General features: G+C 39.2%; 1 protein-coding gene across 4 annotated transcripts in view; it reads left to right on the top strand.

The window, feature by feature from the left end:
- The first annotated feature begins 172 nt into the window (after positions 1-172).
- Positions 173-15,334, top strand: part of uggt2 (UDP-glucose glycoprotein glucosyltransferase 2) — a 35,126-nt gene continuing 19,964 nt past the window's right edge. Inside the window, exons 1-22 of one of the 4 annotated variants that reach the window (XM_018673553.2) lie at positions 173-300; positions 698-840; positions 1,581-1,663; positions 1,758-1,888; positions 3,424-3,536; positions 3,745-3,922; positions 5,215-5,311; positions 5,390-5,462; positions 5,611-5,711; positions 5,955-6,054; positions 6,517-6,577; positions 6,872-6,963; positions 7,152-7,302; positions 8,536-8,655; positions 8,940-9,025; positions 9,161-9,296; positions 9,568-9,699; positions 9,822-9,986; positions 10,446-10,569; positions 10,668-10,766; positions 12,712-12,806; positions 13,462-13,668. In XM_018673553.2, coding sequence (XP_018529069.1) covers positions 716-840; positions 1,581-1,663; positions 1,758-1,888; positions 3,424-3,536; positions 3,745-3,922; positions 5,215-5,311; positions 5,390-5,462; positions 5,611-5,711; positions 5,955-6,054; positions 6,517-6,577; positions 6,872-6,963; positions 7,152-7,302; positions 8,536-8,655; positions 8,940-9,025; positions 9,161-9,296; positions 9,568-9,699; positions 9,822-9,986; positions 10,446-10,569; positions 10,668-10,766; positions 12,712-12,806; positions 13,462-13,668 — 2,469 coding nt within the window. In that variant the 5' untranslated portion in view covers positions 173-300; positions 698-715. Of the gene's footprint in view, positions 301-620; positions 841-1,580; positions 1,664-1,757; positions 1,889-3,423; positions 3,537-3,744; positions 3,923-5,214; positions 5,312-5,389; positions 5,463-5,610; positions 5,712-5,954; positions 6,055-6,516; positions 6,578-6,871; positions 6,964-7,151; positions 7,303-8,535; positions 8,656-8,939; positions 9,026-9,160; positions 9,297-9,567; positions 9,700-9,821; positions 9,987-10,445; positions 10,570-10,667; positions 10,767-12,711; positions 12,807-13,461; positions 13,669-15,334 lie in introns of all 4 variants that reach the window. The other 3 variants (XM_051071170.1, XM_018673557.2, XM_018673556.2) reach the window with 3 other exon arrangements.

The following is a 15,334-nucleotide window of genomic DNA, read 5'->3' as shown; positions in this document are numbered from 1 at the left end:
CTCTTTAGCTGTCTGCCGCCGTGCCAGCATAAATTCGCCCTTTACCACCATGTTTTATAAAGGTTTACACCAACTGTTACTCACTGCGTCCGACGAAATAATGTGTAAAACTGTGCCTAAAAATAATTACACGCAATTTGTTATTTTTTATTTCGAGATTGTTTCAGACGTGAGTAACGGTCAGCGCGAGGCACCCCGATACGCCGGCAGCTTGCTAGCTGTACGGGTTGAAAGTTAGCTCCTCAAAATACCTACCTGAAGCCTATTGCTTTGTATGGAAGCAGCTAGCATCTCTAAGGGGTGAGCTATATATTATTGGAAACTCGTAAATCAACGGCTAGGTACTTCTAGACACACGCTTGTATGTTGCAAAAGTGTATATTTGTCAATTAAATCACGCCAGTGTAGTGATAAGGTTTTAAATCACGGCTAGGCTGTTTACCTGTATCCTTCAGTAAACTTAAGTCTGAACGTTTACGTAAAGTTTACGTAAATTAACGTTAGCATCTAGCTAACCGCTCGGTGCGATTTTCTTATGCAGCTTCTTTCGCAACATTTAATCTGTGAGTTTTTTATGTGTCAATATGCACTGGTGTTGTGTTTGTGATGACAACTTACAGCAACTACGTGGCACTGAGTGGCACCTCTCAAAAGGCAGAGGAACTGCACTGACCCCGCTGGTCTCGGATCTCTGTAGGTTCATGACACGAAGATAATGAGGACTGCTATTGTGCTGTTACTGCTGCTGCTGAACATACATCATGTCATATCAGCACCCAAAGGAGTCACTGCCAGTCTGAAAGCCAAGTGGAACATGACTCCTTTTCTCCTGGAGACAAGGTATTACAAATCTACTATAAACAGGGCCGTGACCACGATTTTGCAATTGAGGTCATGAGTCCGAGCCCCCCCAAATGCATTCTCTACCGGTGCTTAAATCGGGATTTATGAGGAGGGGAAGCCCTTGTCCAATGAGGTTGGTGGGGGTGGGGCTGATTGTAATTTAATTCAGATTCATAAACTCAATTTGGGGTTGTTTTAAGCCAAAACTGTGTGAGCTGGCAATACTGTTAGGAGCTATTTTGATATCAGGATTATTATCATCATCACTGTGTCTAATCTGAAAGATACAATCTGATAGATCTGAACATATTCAATTCACAACAATGTATAACAAAGAAAAGCAGAGGATCCTCACATTTTAGATACTACAACTAGACAATAGTTTATTTTTTCATCAAAATAGTTGCTGATTTTCTTCAGATTGATAAACCAATTAGTTGACTTATTGTTTCAGTTTCAGTCCTACCCCAATACCCCTTTTTGCGGTCTTTAGAAGATCTTCGACTGTTGTTGTGTGGGAAAAAAAAAAAGATTGTAATTAAATCTTCTGCCAGTAAGGTCTGGTTGTGTGATGCGTCACAGTGGACATTATGGAACCAAGACTGGAGACAAGTTGAGCAAAGTTATTACCGGAAAATCTACAATTCTCATATGGTCAGGCAGTCAGAAAATGGCTATAGGTACATTCTGTGGTTACTTACCAATGCTGACTCATACTTCTATTTTCTTATGTGCAGCGAGTTCATTGGAGAAGATGGGAATGAGAAATTCTGGCAGTTTGTTGACACTGTGAAAGAGCTTACTGTGTACAAGCAAGGAGGTATGTTGTTTGCAAGCAAGTTCTCAGTTCAATCATGGAGATGAATAATAACAGATTTTAAATAATATCACACCATGACTCGTGTATCTTACAGAGTCTGTGCGCTCCTACTATAACTTGATCATTAAGAAGGCTGGACAGTTCCTCACAGATCTTCAAGTTAATCTTCTCAAATTTGCTCTGGCTCTACGGTCCTACTCACCAGCTGTTCATGCATCCCAGCAGGTATGTTGTGATCAAAATGGTATGGATTTGATTATGATAATACCCTCTCATGGGCAGCCTGAGGCATACAGGAGAGCATGGTCCATGTCTTGTCAGGAGCAGTTAAATTGTCTGGTTACCCCAATATTTAAAGTTTTATTCAATCACTTTTGCACAGCCTTTAACAACAGTAATTATTCTGAAAGCACTATGTTAAATACTACACATCGATAAGTCATTTTCTCACAACAGTACCTGCGTATTTCTGTCGTTTCTCACAGAATTCAAATGTGTAAGGATTATTATATGTTATTGATCCAGTGATGAACAAAGTTAGTGTTTATGATGAAAATCAATTAGACTGCTTTTTGTATTACTCTCAGATGCATTTATCAATATGCACATTGTGCATCCTTATGTCCTTGCAGGTTCTGCAAAAATATTCCATATTCTGTCTAAACTTTCAGACATAAAAGAAAAAAAAATCTGGCCTTGTCAGGATGTGAGAAGAACTGATAACAGATGAATATGACATTTTAGTCCATCCTATCTCACGTTGTCATATTCAGCTTGCAAGTTTCTCAAAGTCATTTATACAATATGAAAGTTTTAGGCACCACAGTTCCTGACTATGGAACAGGCAGACATCAGAGAAGGGTGACATCCTGCTCATGCCAGAGAAAGTGGTGTAAAAACACATGATGGTTTGAAAGAAGAGAGGGAAGGACAGAGAATGACAGGGAAAAGATATTTCATGTGAGTCCATAACATCAGAGGCCAAAATTTTTTTTTGCACAGTTAGCAAATATGAGCAATGAAAGGCTGTATTTTAATGGATACTTAGATTTCTCATGTCTGCATTAGTTCTTAACTTATTATACACCAGTTTATTGTCTTGAGATATTTGTCTCTACTGTAAATTACTGTTCATACTGTAAGAGGGGAAATATGTGAATGGAACACACTGATTATTGAAACGGTCATATCTTTATATGACATGAGTTTTAAATGAATACTACTCAGTTGACTGTAGACTAAATTTGACTTTAATTTAGAGTTGCATTATGTGGTCTCAGTGCACTCTTATGTTCACACTTCCATAGCCTTTTGATTGTCTTGGTCTCAGCAATGATAAGGAGAGATTTCATTTTGGTGACAGTGATGCACAGTGATGATAAATAATGACGAAGTCCTCTCATTTAAAAATGTGTTAAATATTTGAATGAGTAATGGCCTTTTGCAGGTGAAATGAAGTGTTGTGCTGCACGGTGTAAATTGGTGTCATGATTGCTGGAGAGTTCTGAGAATAAATCAATCAGGTTTCAGATTTAACTAATTAGCTTTGGCCTAGGTTAAGGAGAGAGGATGTAGTGCCGCACTTATTGTAATTAGTTGCCATGTTGTATCTTTTATCCAAACTGCATCGCATTGCTGTGATCACATGCATTTTAATGTGCAGAACCCTTATGGGAACAAAGCACCAAATCCTGGCAGTGTTAGTGTCATGCTGTAGCTAGTGTGTTACAGAACATTTCTCTCCTTCCTGCTCTTAACAGATAGCAAGTGATGAGCCTCCGCCTGAGGCTTGCCCTGCCTTTGTCTCTATCCATGGTCAACATAGCTGCAGTACCAAGGACATCAAGAAACTCCTGAAGGCAGCTGCAGGCAGGTAACATGAAATGCCTCTGTCTTCCTTTTTGTGGATAAACTGATTCTGTAGAGCAGAACAAAATAAAAAGTTTACTTTGTTATTTTCTTATTAAAATTGTAATCCCTGCAGCTTTCACTAACTGTATTTAGCCTATGATGAATGTAAAATGGTTTTGATACAAATGATCTTATTTCTGAAATGTCTCTCTGTTTCCAAATAATTGCAGGCCAAAACCATATTTGTACAAGAATGATCACACATACCCAGGAATCAATAAAACGGATGTACCAGTTGTGATCCTCTATGCTGAGATTGGAACCAAGAAGTTCACCTCCTTTCATAAGGCACTGTCCGAGAAAGCTCAAGAGGGAAAACTTATGTATGTGTTGCGTCATTTTGTCGCGGTGAGTAGCAATGCTTTTACAGCCATTTTATAGTGATGTTTCAGTGATTCCACTGATTGACTTCTCAGGCAATAAGTTATCCAGTAATTCAACATTTGCTAATATCTTTAGTTTTTCCATACAAAAGTGATCTGTTAGAAAGAATAAAGCTTGTGATATTCTCTATTGTCAAAAAACCCATGAAAAGATGAAAACCAACAATACATGTATCCTAATGACAAGTATTGCCTGTGCCGCCAGAGCCCAATACAGCTTATGTATCTGTGCCATAGACTTCCATTGTTTGATCTTTACTTGGACAATAGCACTATAGCAGTGATACAACAATAACGCATTATCAGTGAAATGCTAATGAAAGCAAGAATCATCAAAATGATGGACTGAACAGACTGCATTACTCACCAAAGTTAAAGAGAAGCATTAACAGATTCCTCAAAACCTTACTGAAAACTCAAAATCTATCTGTGATAAAGTTGCCTTTTGAAGGAGTAAAAGGTTTTCTTTACAATGTGTGTTGGAAAAAAAAGCAGAGTGTAGGTGTGAAAATCCTGATTGTGCCTGTGAAAGACTGAGGCAGTGCTTTGAATGTGGGTGACATTAGTGCAGAGTTGAATGTCAGTGAATCTGTTGCTGTATGTGGTGGTCCATGTGCTTTTTGTTCACAAAATGATTTAAAATCTATAGTCTATAGTATTGAACAGTCCTTACAAATTTACAGACAGATTATGACTATGTAGATAAACACAGCATAGTTAAAAGAATACGGATGGCTGAACACTGCATCTATATTTAAATCACTTGACACTGATTTTGGTTGATATTGACCTGAAAATGTTGACCTGACTTGCAAATGGCAAATGGTGTCTACCATACTCCATTCCAGTCAGCTCTTGGCCTTGTGGATGGTCATCTTAGGCTTGTGTGCTGTAAATATTTCTTGTCCTGATGTAGATTCTAGATGTAGTTTGGAACTTGGTGGTTACAGACTATTGATTTTGTGTACGTGTGTGTGTGTGTGTACCAGCACTCAGCCCACTGCGTTGTGGCTACGTCATTGTTGCTTCTAGACTTTTCCACTTTTCATAACAGCAGTCACAGTTGACCAGGGCAAAAATGTGACTAATTGGTTTATTGGAAAGAGTGGCATCCTCTGACAGTGCTATGCTTAAAGGTGCCAAGCTTTACTATCTCTAGTGTTGATGATTGCAATACAGTTGATGACTTTTATGCATGTAAATAAAACTCTCCACTGTTCTACATTTAAACCATTACCCTGCTTCTCACTGCTGCAGGATCCAAAACATCAAAAGATGCTTTTATCTGGCTACGGTGTTGAACTGGCAATCAAAAGCACAGAATACAAAGCTGTAGATGACACCAAAGTAAAAGGTCAGTTTGTGACTTATCAAACATGCACGGGACCTCACTGTGTCCAAGGCAATTAAACACAAATCTTTTGCTTTATAGATTCAAAGGCAGTTATAAATACAGAGGATGATGATAACGATGAAGTTCAAGGATTCTTTTTTGGAACATTAAAGTAAGTGGCTTAACCATAAACTGCTAATGGCTATTAACATTTTTTCTTGCTACTGTGTGTCTTGTGCTTTGTTAGATCTGATTAAGAGATGAAAAGAAATTCTTGCCTTATGTTTGTATTTTCCTCATTTCCTTTCACCTCTTTTAAGGAAATCTCATCCTGAACTGCAGGAGCAACTTGTTGAGCTTCGCAAACATCTTCTGGAGAGCACCAATGACATGGCTCCTCTCAAAGTGTGGGAAATGCAAGGTATCAATCTTCCATTTCAGCTGTTCCGGGATTGTAAAAAATAAAATAGTAATACATCAGTGGCAGGTGATGCTTTTATTTTGTACTGTTGTACTAGCGTTGATTAACAGTTAATTATTTTAACACAGCCAGTGTGTCACAGCAGATCTCCTCTGATCGCTTTGCATTTTGCTTGGATTTATTTTGTCTAAACAAATGTGCATTTGTATAAATGTTGATGATTTCATTATTTGATCTCCACAGATCTAAGTTTCCAAGCAGCTGCCAGAATCATGTCAGTGCCAAAGTTTGATGCTTTGAAGCTCATGCGAGATCTCAGTCAGAACTTTCCAAGCAAAGCCAGGTAAGAAAATTCATCTTATTTTCTCTCTCTGGCTGAGTGGCTTGTGCATTTGGTACCATTCCAAAGTCAAGCTTTTTTTTTCTCTGAGTCCTACTTTGTGTTACAGTGTGTGAATCAATCCATAACAAATGCTGTTATTTAATTGCACCTGCAGTATTCTTTTTATAAACCCATTTGTTTGAGCATTAGTACTTTTCCCTGTGACACCTATTATCTCTACAATAAATACATCCTGTTGTGCAAAGATCAAATCAGCCTTTCTGATGTTTGCTTATTTTGGCTCAGACAGCTTGTAATAACACCAAAAAGAGCTGAGTAAGAGTTGGGTGTTTACAGGGAATTGACTGCAAACGTACCATCTTGAGACCCACAGGTTTTTGGAGATTAAAACTGGCATTTTACAGCCAGCTGGGGATATGGTAAAAGCTGATGGTGACTGTACATGTTTTACTGTTCCCACAGATCACTGACAAGAGTGGCCGTAAAGCAGGAAATGAGAAAAGAAATTGAGGAGAACCAAAAGGTGCAATATCACAAGCAGCATTCCCACATGATAGTGCAGGAGGTTTTCTTTGATAACATCCTTAGTCATTGCACAAGTTTTTTTTTTAGAGAATGAATTTTTAATCTGTGTCTGAAATAAATTTCATACCAACATCAAATGTGACATTTTATTCTTGCTTTTCTGTTCTCTGTGCACGCTTTATCTTTTCTGCTTACTGCTGTGGTCTCTGTACACATATTTTCTTTTTGAGATATCAGGCACTAGAGGTAGAATCACTCACTTAGGGCTAACCCTTTGAGTCTCTTCTTACAGCATCTCAGTGAGACCATTGGTGTTCATCCGGGAGACGGGGAACTCTTCATCAATGGACTGCACATTGATCTGGACATTCACAACCCTTTCAGGTAGGAACTCAGCAGGAGGGACTGTTGGCCTGCCTGGCCTGCTCTCCCCAGAAAGCCTCAGACTTATACATAATCCTATATCATATACGTAATCCTGGTCTGACAAGATTAGAGTTGACTGCAGTTCAAAGCCATTGCAACACAACTAATATGTGTATAGAAAATAACCTGTGATTTTGCAATTACAGCATTTTGGACATCCTCAGGGGAGAGGCCAGGGTCTTGGAGGGACTTCATAACCTAGGCATAAAAGGAGAACATCAGGGCAAGCTGTTGAGTTTACCTGTGAATGCTGTGGATGACAGCTATGCCTTAGATATCAGACATCCAGCTATAATGGTGAGTCCTGTCCAGAGGAATTATTCACTGGCCCAGATCAACACTGCAGGTGTTTTTTCTTCTTTGTGTACTTGCACCAGGGTGTGAATTAGTGGATCAGTCATCAAGCTATTGCAACAGTGTCGAGCCTGCCAGGGACCTCAATTATTAACTTGGAAGTTAGCCAAGAAAAACTATCAAATTAAAAACTTGCAAGTTTTCATTTTGGTCCCTCTGGCCATTTTAATATTCTAGGTACTAAAAAAATGCCAAAGAAATGAAGATATTAAACCTGCTAACATACCAACTTGCATCTCTTTTTCCTTGGACAATGTATGACATGTAAAGTATGAGTGTCAGAGAGATACCACACACGGAAGGAGAGAGAATACATCCAACTGACTAATAGCTTTCTCTGATGGTGAATTGTAGAGCTTTAAAAGAAGTGTATGTTAAATATACACATCAACTCACAACATATTTCTTTGCACAGAGCTGTATGATGATGTAATGTCAAATAACACTGATTTGATTTACATGCATGAAACGATCTGTCTATTGAACAGGCAGGTTAATCTAGTTAAAGAACATTTACATTGAACCCATACAGCCTTTTAAACTGGGATTAAATATGAATTATATGCTATATGTTACTAGTTAACAGGAAAGAAATTATCATTTCAAAAGTTACCCAGTGTAACAAAGCAGTATCTTGGAGCTCTTGACAAATAACAGGATACACTTATCACTACACTGACACATTAATGTGAATTACAGGGTGTGGTTGCGCTTGATAATGCAGTCACACACATAAGGTCAGCAAGTCCAGCACTGAATACTCAACTTCTGTGAATTTTTGAAAGTTTGGAATTTGTAGTGGTGGGAGAGGGTCATTCTGCTGGAGGTTACAGAGGCAGAAGGAGAAAAAACAAAAGCAAAGGAGTAAGGAACTATCCAATTTGAGTAAGACTAACGGGGTATAGCAAGCTTTGTCATTTACATGTGTGTATTGAAAAAACAATTTAATAGATAAACTTCTAAAAAAATTAAGAAAGATGAATTAGTTTTGGATTTCCTTAGTACAATAAGTACCATTGCCATAACTACAGAGGAATTATAGTCAAAATTTAGGAGAGGCCTTTCTGCCGTATCAGTCTAAATTGTCCTCAACTGAAGTACTGAATCTCTACCTGAATCTCGGCAATTAACCCATTAATATATTTCCTTTGTGTTCTTTCTTTCTTTACTTTCCAGTGGATAAATGACATAGAGAATGACGCAATGTACCGCAGCTGGCCAACTGGTGTACAGGAGCTCCTCAGAGCCACCTTTCCTGGAGTCATCCGCCAGGTCCGACGCAATTTCTTCAACCTGGTGAGTTGACAGCAGAAGGGACTGGAATTGAAGACAGTCTTCACTGTAGTAGAGTTGTTATGTTACCTCAACGGAACCCTGTGAATCTCTTTGGATGCATCTGACTCCTCTGCAAGACTGTGGGGTGTTCGCGATCACATCATCATAACATTTCAGTTAGCACAGGCAGACACATTGACGCAAAAGAGCATAGAGAGTACATTTGGAATATTTGCTTTTGATTATCAAAACAGTCTGAGACAGGTGTATTGGTCTATCTGCTGTCTGATCACCTTTGTTGATAGGTGCTGTTCCTAGATCCAGTACAAGAAGAGAGCATTGAGCTGGTGAAACTAGCAGAGCTTTTCTACAAGCATAAGATCCCTTTGAGGTTGGTGCTGTTATTTCTCACACCTGCGCAGCTGTTTATGTGATCCTCTCTTGGCATTTATAATCTGTGCTAGGTTGTGATTCACATTTTACCTGCAAATTGAATACTTGTTTTTACCTCCTCTTTTTTTTATAGAATTGGATTTGTGTTTGTTGTCAACACCAAGGATGAGATTGATGGCTTTTCAGATGCAGGAGTTGGATTTTACCGACTACTGAATTACATTGCAGACGAGTATGATTTATCCCAAGCTCTGATGTCCATGGTCTCAGTAAGTATATCACATACAGTACATAAATCTCTGTTGTTTTAGTGAGCACTTCATGAAGAATAACTAAAGCACACTCCTGGCCAACTCATATCTCTTCGTGCCTTGGAAGACTGTTGTTTTATTGTGCCTTGTGTTATCCCATGGTTTGAGACATTATTGGACTAGATGAGTCAGTGGGATCAGCTTCAAACAGAGCTGAAAATTATTGACAGCAGATGAGTCCTGAAGACAGTGATGGTCAAATCTGATTTAATTTGCAACTCTCTTCCAGCTGTACAACAGAGTAGATGTAGGGGAGACACTGTCTGTTGATACCCTCTCTGCTTACCTGAAGAGAAAATTCCCTAAAGCCAGTGCTGAGAGGATTCTAGGTGTAGAATCCGAGTATGATGATAAAAGAAAGGTAAATATCTTAAATTACTTTCTCCATTGTCTTTGTTTTCATGGGAAATAAAGATTATTACTGAATAATCGATCAAATGGGAGCAACAGCCCAGTATTTAGTCCATGTTTTGTTTGCTCCAGGACGGTGCCCTGTTCTACAAAAAGAGCGGCCTGGGTGCTCTACCTCTGGCTTTATTTAATGGAGTCCCTTTGAGGCCGGATGAGATGGAGCCAGATGAACTGGAGACCATCATCCTGCAGCGCATAATGGACACCACCAGTGCCTTCCAGAGAGCTGTCTTTATGGTATGACACATCTGGGTGGAAAGAGACACACTTAATATTCAGCCTATCAATTTAATTTATTTTTGCATTGTACCAGTGGTCCATGCTTATAGTATACATACCAGTAATATTCCACAGATTAGCCTGGGTCTACGATTTGCTAGATATTAGCCACTGGTTAATGTTAATGCTTTTTCATAAGTAACAGAAAGAAACATATTAGAGATGATACCCGGCTTATGATACCTAGTATATTAAGTAACTTATCAATAGCCAACTTGCGTTTTAATACATTTGGTAGATCGCAGAACACATTATTTTCAGTCAAATATTCCCCCTCAGCCCTACATAACATTGTATTATGGACATGTTTACATTTCACTGCATGTTGACTGTTCAAATTACACAAGATCCAGTACATACTTATGGATTGATTTTCTCAGTGACATAACTCTCATTCAGTGTGTCCTTTGCCCACAGGGTCAGTTAACTGAGGGCTCAGATGTGGTAGACTATCTAATGGAGCAGGCCAATGTGGTTCCCAGGATGAATCCTCTTATTCTAAGCACTGAACGAAAGTACCTCGACTTCACTGCCAGGCCAGGTGACATGTACTACTCATCATCCATCATCCTACCAACCAATGTCAATTCACTGTTTATATTCCTCTCATGTTTTTACTTTTTTTGTCTTACTTTGCAGTTGTAGATGACTGGGAAGACACAACTATGTTTTCATTCTTGGATACCAGAGACAAGACAGCTGTAGTGGCTAAGAGAATGAAGTACTTTACAAATAGTGGTAAGATGTTATTTGCAATTTCATGCCTTACTTTCCCAGTAAACACAATTTAAGATGTTTCAGATGAATGCACACCTTGTCATTTTCAGCAACACAGTGACAGTGCAAAGGTATGAATAACTAATTCAAATATTTGCATCTTGTCATCTACAGTGAAAAAGCTATTGTACATTTGCTTGTTGAAAATTTGTAAAACAAGCACTTTCTAAACAAAAATGAATCCTACACTGCTTTTCTGATCTATGAAAGTGTGAAACTGACCTTTTTAACGGCAGACAGGCTGCGCCTCCACTGGGTCTGCTTACTGGCTTTCAGCCAGCAGTCTAAATGGTCATCAGAACTGCATTTCACAGCTTAGGCCCAGAGTGTAGGTGTCTCAGTAACACTGTGGAGACTGATTGCCATCCTTCCTCTGTGGAGTAGCTGACCGGCTGACTGCCTGATTTTCTGATTGAGTGATTGACTGGGGGGAATATAATGATGACAGGTGGCACAATTCTCCTCTAATATAGTCAGCTCTCTGCCAGATGTCTCATTCTCTCTAACCTCTCACACACAAATTGAACACCCACTGTAACGGCTGTGCCTGATTTTCCTTCTCACTTTCAAATTATCAGTGTGTAACCAGGGTGAAGACTCTTTTAAAGGATAACTAGTTTTCTGTAAAAGCCACATAAATATAAAGGTTGACAATGAGAGCATTTGCCCACCACTTTTGCTTTTGATCCTACACTCAGTAGCAACCTTATTTAATACACCTGTACTCAATGGTCATGGTCAAGAACTTCAGGTGTTTTTCAGACAAAACATCAGGACTGTGAAAAAATGTGATCTAAGTGACTTTGACCATGGAATGCCAAATGGAGTTGTTCAGAGAGCAGTGTATCTGTGTGTGAAAATACCTTTTGAATTGAAGTGGTCATAGGAGAATGGCCAGTGGTCTGTTTTAAGCTGACTGGGAAGCAAAAATAACTCTTAATAACCATGTGTTACAACATCAATACACAGAAGAGCATCTCTGAAAGCACAACATGTCAAACCTTGAAATGGATGTGCCCACATTTTTGTTCAGGGGCACACCACACTGGGCTTTGCTCCTGTCAGCTAAGAACAGTCTACAGTGAGTAAACTGGACAGTTGAGGATTGGAAAAGATCCCCTGGTCTAACGTATCTCGATTTCTGCTACAACATGAGGATGGAAGGGTCAGAATTTGGTGTAAACAACAGGAATTCATGGATTAATCTTACCTTTCTGTCCACAGCTGGGGCTGGTGTTATGATGGTATTAAGAATAGATTATTGGCTCACATTGGGTCCCTTACCATAAACTGATCACCATTTAAATGACACAGCCTACCAGTGTATTGTTGGTGATTATGTGCATCCCTCCATGGCTACAGTCTACCCATCTTTTAATGCCTACTTCCAGCAAGATGGTGAGCCATGTCACAAAGCACACGTCATCTCAACCTGGTTCCATCGACATGACTATGATTTCAGTGCATTTTGGTGGCCTCCCGTCATCAGATCTCAGTTTGATAGAGCACCTTTGGGATGTGGTGGAATGGGAAATTTTCAGCATCAATGTGCAGCTGACAGATCTGCAGCAGTTGCGTGTTACTGTCATGTCTGTATGGAACATCAACTCAAGGGAATGTTTCCAGCACATTGCTGAGTCCATGCCAAAAAGAATTGAGGCTACTCTGGGGGCAAAGGGGTTCCAATCAAGTATTGATGAGGTGTATTTAATAAAGTGGTCACTGAGTGCAGATCAGTTCTAGTAAAAAGCCAGGAACCTTTAAGCAACTGCTGGACAGCTGCTTTTTTTTGACCATAATCTTCCAGTCACTGGACAAAATATGTTATGACAGCATGCTTAAGCTGAGTGCAGTGTGATATGTTTGTATTTAGTGGACTATAGAGTTTTTGCTCTTTTATCGATAGATGAAGATGGGATGACCACAGTGACCATGTGGATAGCTGGAGATTTTGAGAAGGTTTCGGGAAGAAAGCTGTTACTCAGTGCTCTGAAACATGTGGTGAGTATCATCACCTCTTCTCCCCATTCTATCATTTCACATCTTAGTTTGTATACTCTTGACAATATAACACAAGCCATAAAATATTGGAAGGAATGAATGATGATTCGATTCGATTCGAATGTCGATGACATTTTTCACATTGGCCTGTCTTTGACACAAATCACTGCACTTGGTGTTCCTACAGCTACAGAGAGGACAGGCAAGAAGCGATGGATAACATTAAAATGGTTTAGATACTGATTATGAGGACAGGTCCCTCTTTTTATTACAAAAAAACTGAGTAAACTTACTATGAAAATGAATTTTCTGCTGCGTGCTCTCACAAAAATCATCAGTATAGATGTCTCTAAAATGAAATACTCTGTTGATACACTGCAGATGAATTAGGTGTAATACAGCAAGCAAGCATTTTCTGTTTGTCATGAAAAAAGATTATTTTCTAGTAGAGTAAGTAAAACAGGAGAAACCTTTACTGTTGCTTTTAAGCACTCAACACACTCTCTTCCCTGTGCTGTTCCTCAGTAACACCTGCAGTTTCTGGAAATATGAGAATGTGTGGTATTTGTGTGAATTATATCACTGCTGTTTGTGTGTGTGTGTGTGTGTGTGCATGTGTGTGTGCGCGCACGCCTGTGTGCATGTGTCCAAGCAGAAGGCCAGCCCTGGAGTGCGTGTTGGGGTGATAGATAACCCCACTGGAAAGCCCAGCGAAGATAACACTGTGTTGTACAGGGCTATCTGGGCCTCTTTTCTCACCCAGAAGAATAAGGCTACATCAGAGTTTGTGCAAAAACTCCTAAAAGAAGAAAGCAGCCAGCTCCTCCCGCAGGGGACCAGAATGAAGGACTTACTGATGCAGGTAAAGGAGAGATTAAGAAATGCAGTTCTGTTTTTCTGCCACTTCAAAGATGGTCAGATTCCAAACATTTCATTTGCATTTCTTTTGTATTTCAAGCAAATGGGACCTGTGTCTGAAGTTTTTGGTACAGTTTGGCAATATATTGATTTGCTAATGATATTGTGTAATGGGACTATGGCCTTGGATTGTCATTATTGTCATATGATGTAAATTTTATTGTTGTCTATTGTCTGATCAGATTCATTATCTAATTTACCCATGATTTGATCACATGGTTGATTGAGTTAAATCAAAGTATTACCAAATTTAGACTTGATTAAGTTATTCATGCACTGAAACATGAGCATATTGCCATACTGAAATATGTTAAGTTGTCAGTTAATTTGATTAATGTGAGGTTATTAGTGATTAGTTTGCAAGATGACACTTTAAGAAATTAAAGGGATAGCTACCTAAGTAATAAACAGTTTTGGAAAATGTGCTAGAAATAAGTAATTAATATCTTTTGGTTCACATATTTGATTTTAGGTTGGTCCTCTCTATTGTGTCTTCGTGAAATGGGAATAATGTAACTTTGCAATAGTGTCAGAGATAACATTTTAGGCTGAATTGATGATCATCATGGTAAAAACTAGGAAAAACAAAGGTTGGATATAACCACTTACAGGGATTTGTCTGCCCCTTCTGTCTTGATTTGAGTGCACAGTCAGGGAAAATGGTGATTGATGAGACCAACTTCAAATTCCTTTCCTGAACATGATGAGCATGATGCTCCACAGTCAGTGGATACCAAGGCAAGCGTTACTGTCACAAAGCAGACTCCTCACTCTGAATCTGTAAGTGAAAAGCACAGGTGGAAACCTGGTCTCTAGCACCTGATGAATAGCTGAGCTCCTGCTCACCATTCATGGTTGTGTGAACCACATGTGTTCAGCCAAGCCTGACCCTCACTGTGCTGCTGTAAGCAGTCTACAACTGCTAGTGTTCTCCATGCTGTAGTGTGCAGTATTCACCCACACAGAACTGCACATAAGAAAACAAATTCTTAGGCACTAATCAACAAATCAGCTGACAGGAAATTTCCCATCTCTCCCACCAGGATAAGTCATATAGCACAGATTACATTTGGGACCAACCATGAACAAACTGCCTGCAGTTATACCAGCCTTAAACAATGGAGAGACAATGGGCTGGAAATAGCAATGGAAGGATAGGTAGGAGGTGGCTGTGTGAGTTGAGACCAAGAGTCAAGGGATATGAGTTTATTATTGGCTGCCAGACAGACTTGCTGACTGGATTGTGCTGACATTATTGGTATTTCACCTGTTCTCCTGAGGAGGGAAATGTTAGAGAAACTAATAACCTGACTCCACAAACCCTCCACACTCCCGCACCTAATTTGTTATAGACAAAAATGGCAGAGGCTTAATTAAGAGTTTGTTATATTAATTACACATTGATTAATCTCATTTTCAGACATGTGCATTTCTGACAGCTCGCTATTTTATGTTTGAATATGTACTGATGTAAGGCATCAATGATATTGTGAATAATTTTTTTGCCTCATACATCATTCCTCACATCAATGCATCACTCATGTTTTGTTTTGGACAGACTGTTAAGGGAGAAAAGTCCTTGAGCAAGTCTATTGAATTGTTCAGCACAT

This window comes from Lates calcarifer, linkage group LG1, assembly GCF_001640805.2.
Source record: "Lates calcarifer isolate ASB-BC8 linkage group LG1, TLL_Latcal_v3, whole genome shotgun sequence".
NCBI classification, from domain to species: domain Eukaryota; kingdom Metazoa; phylum Chordata; class Actinopteri; family Centropomidae; genus Lates; species Lates calcarifer.
This window is presented reverse-complemented; position numbering and strand designations above follow the sequence as displayed.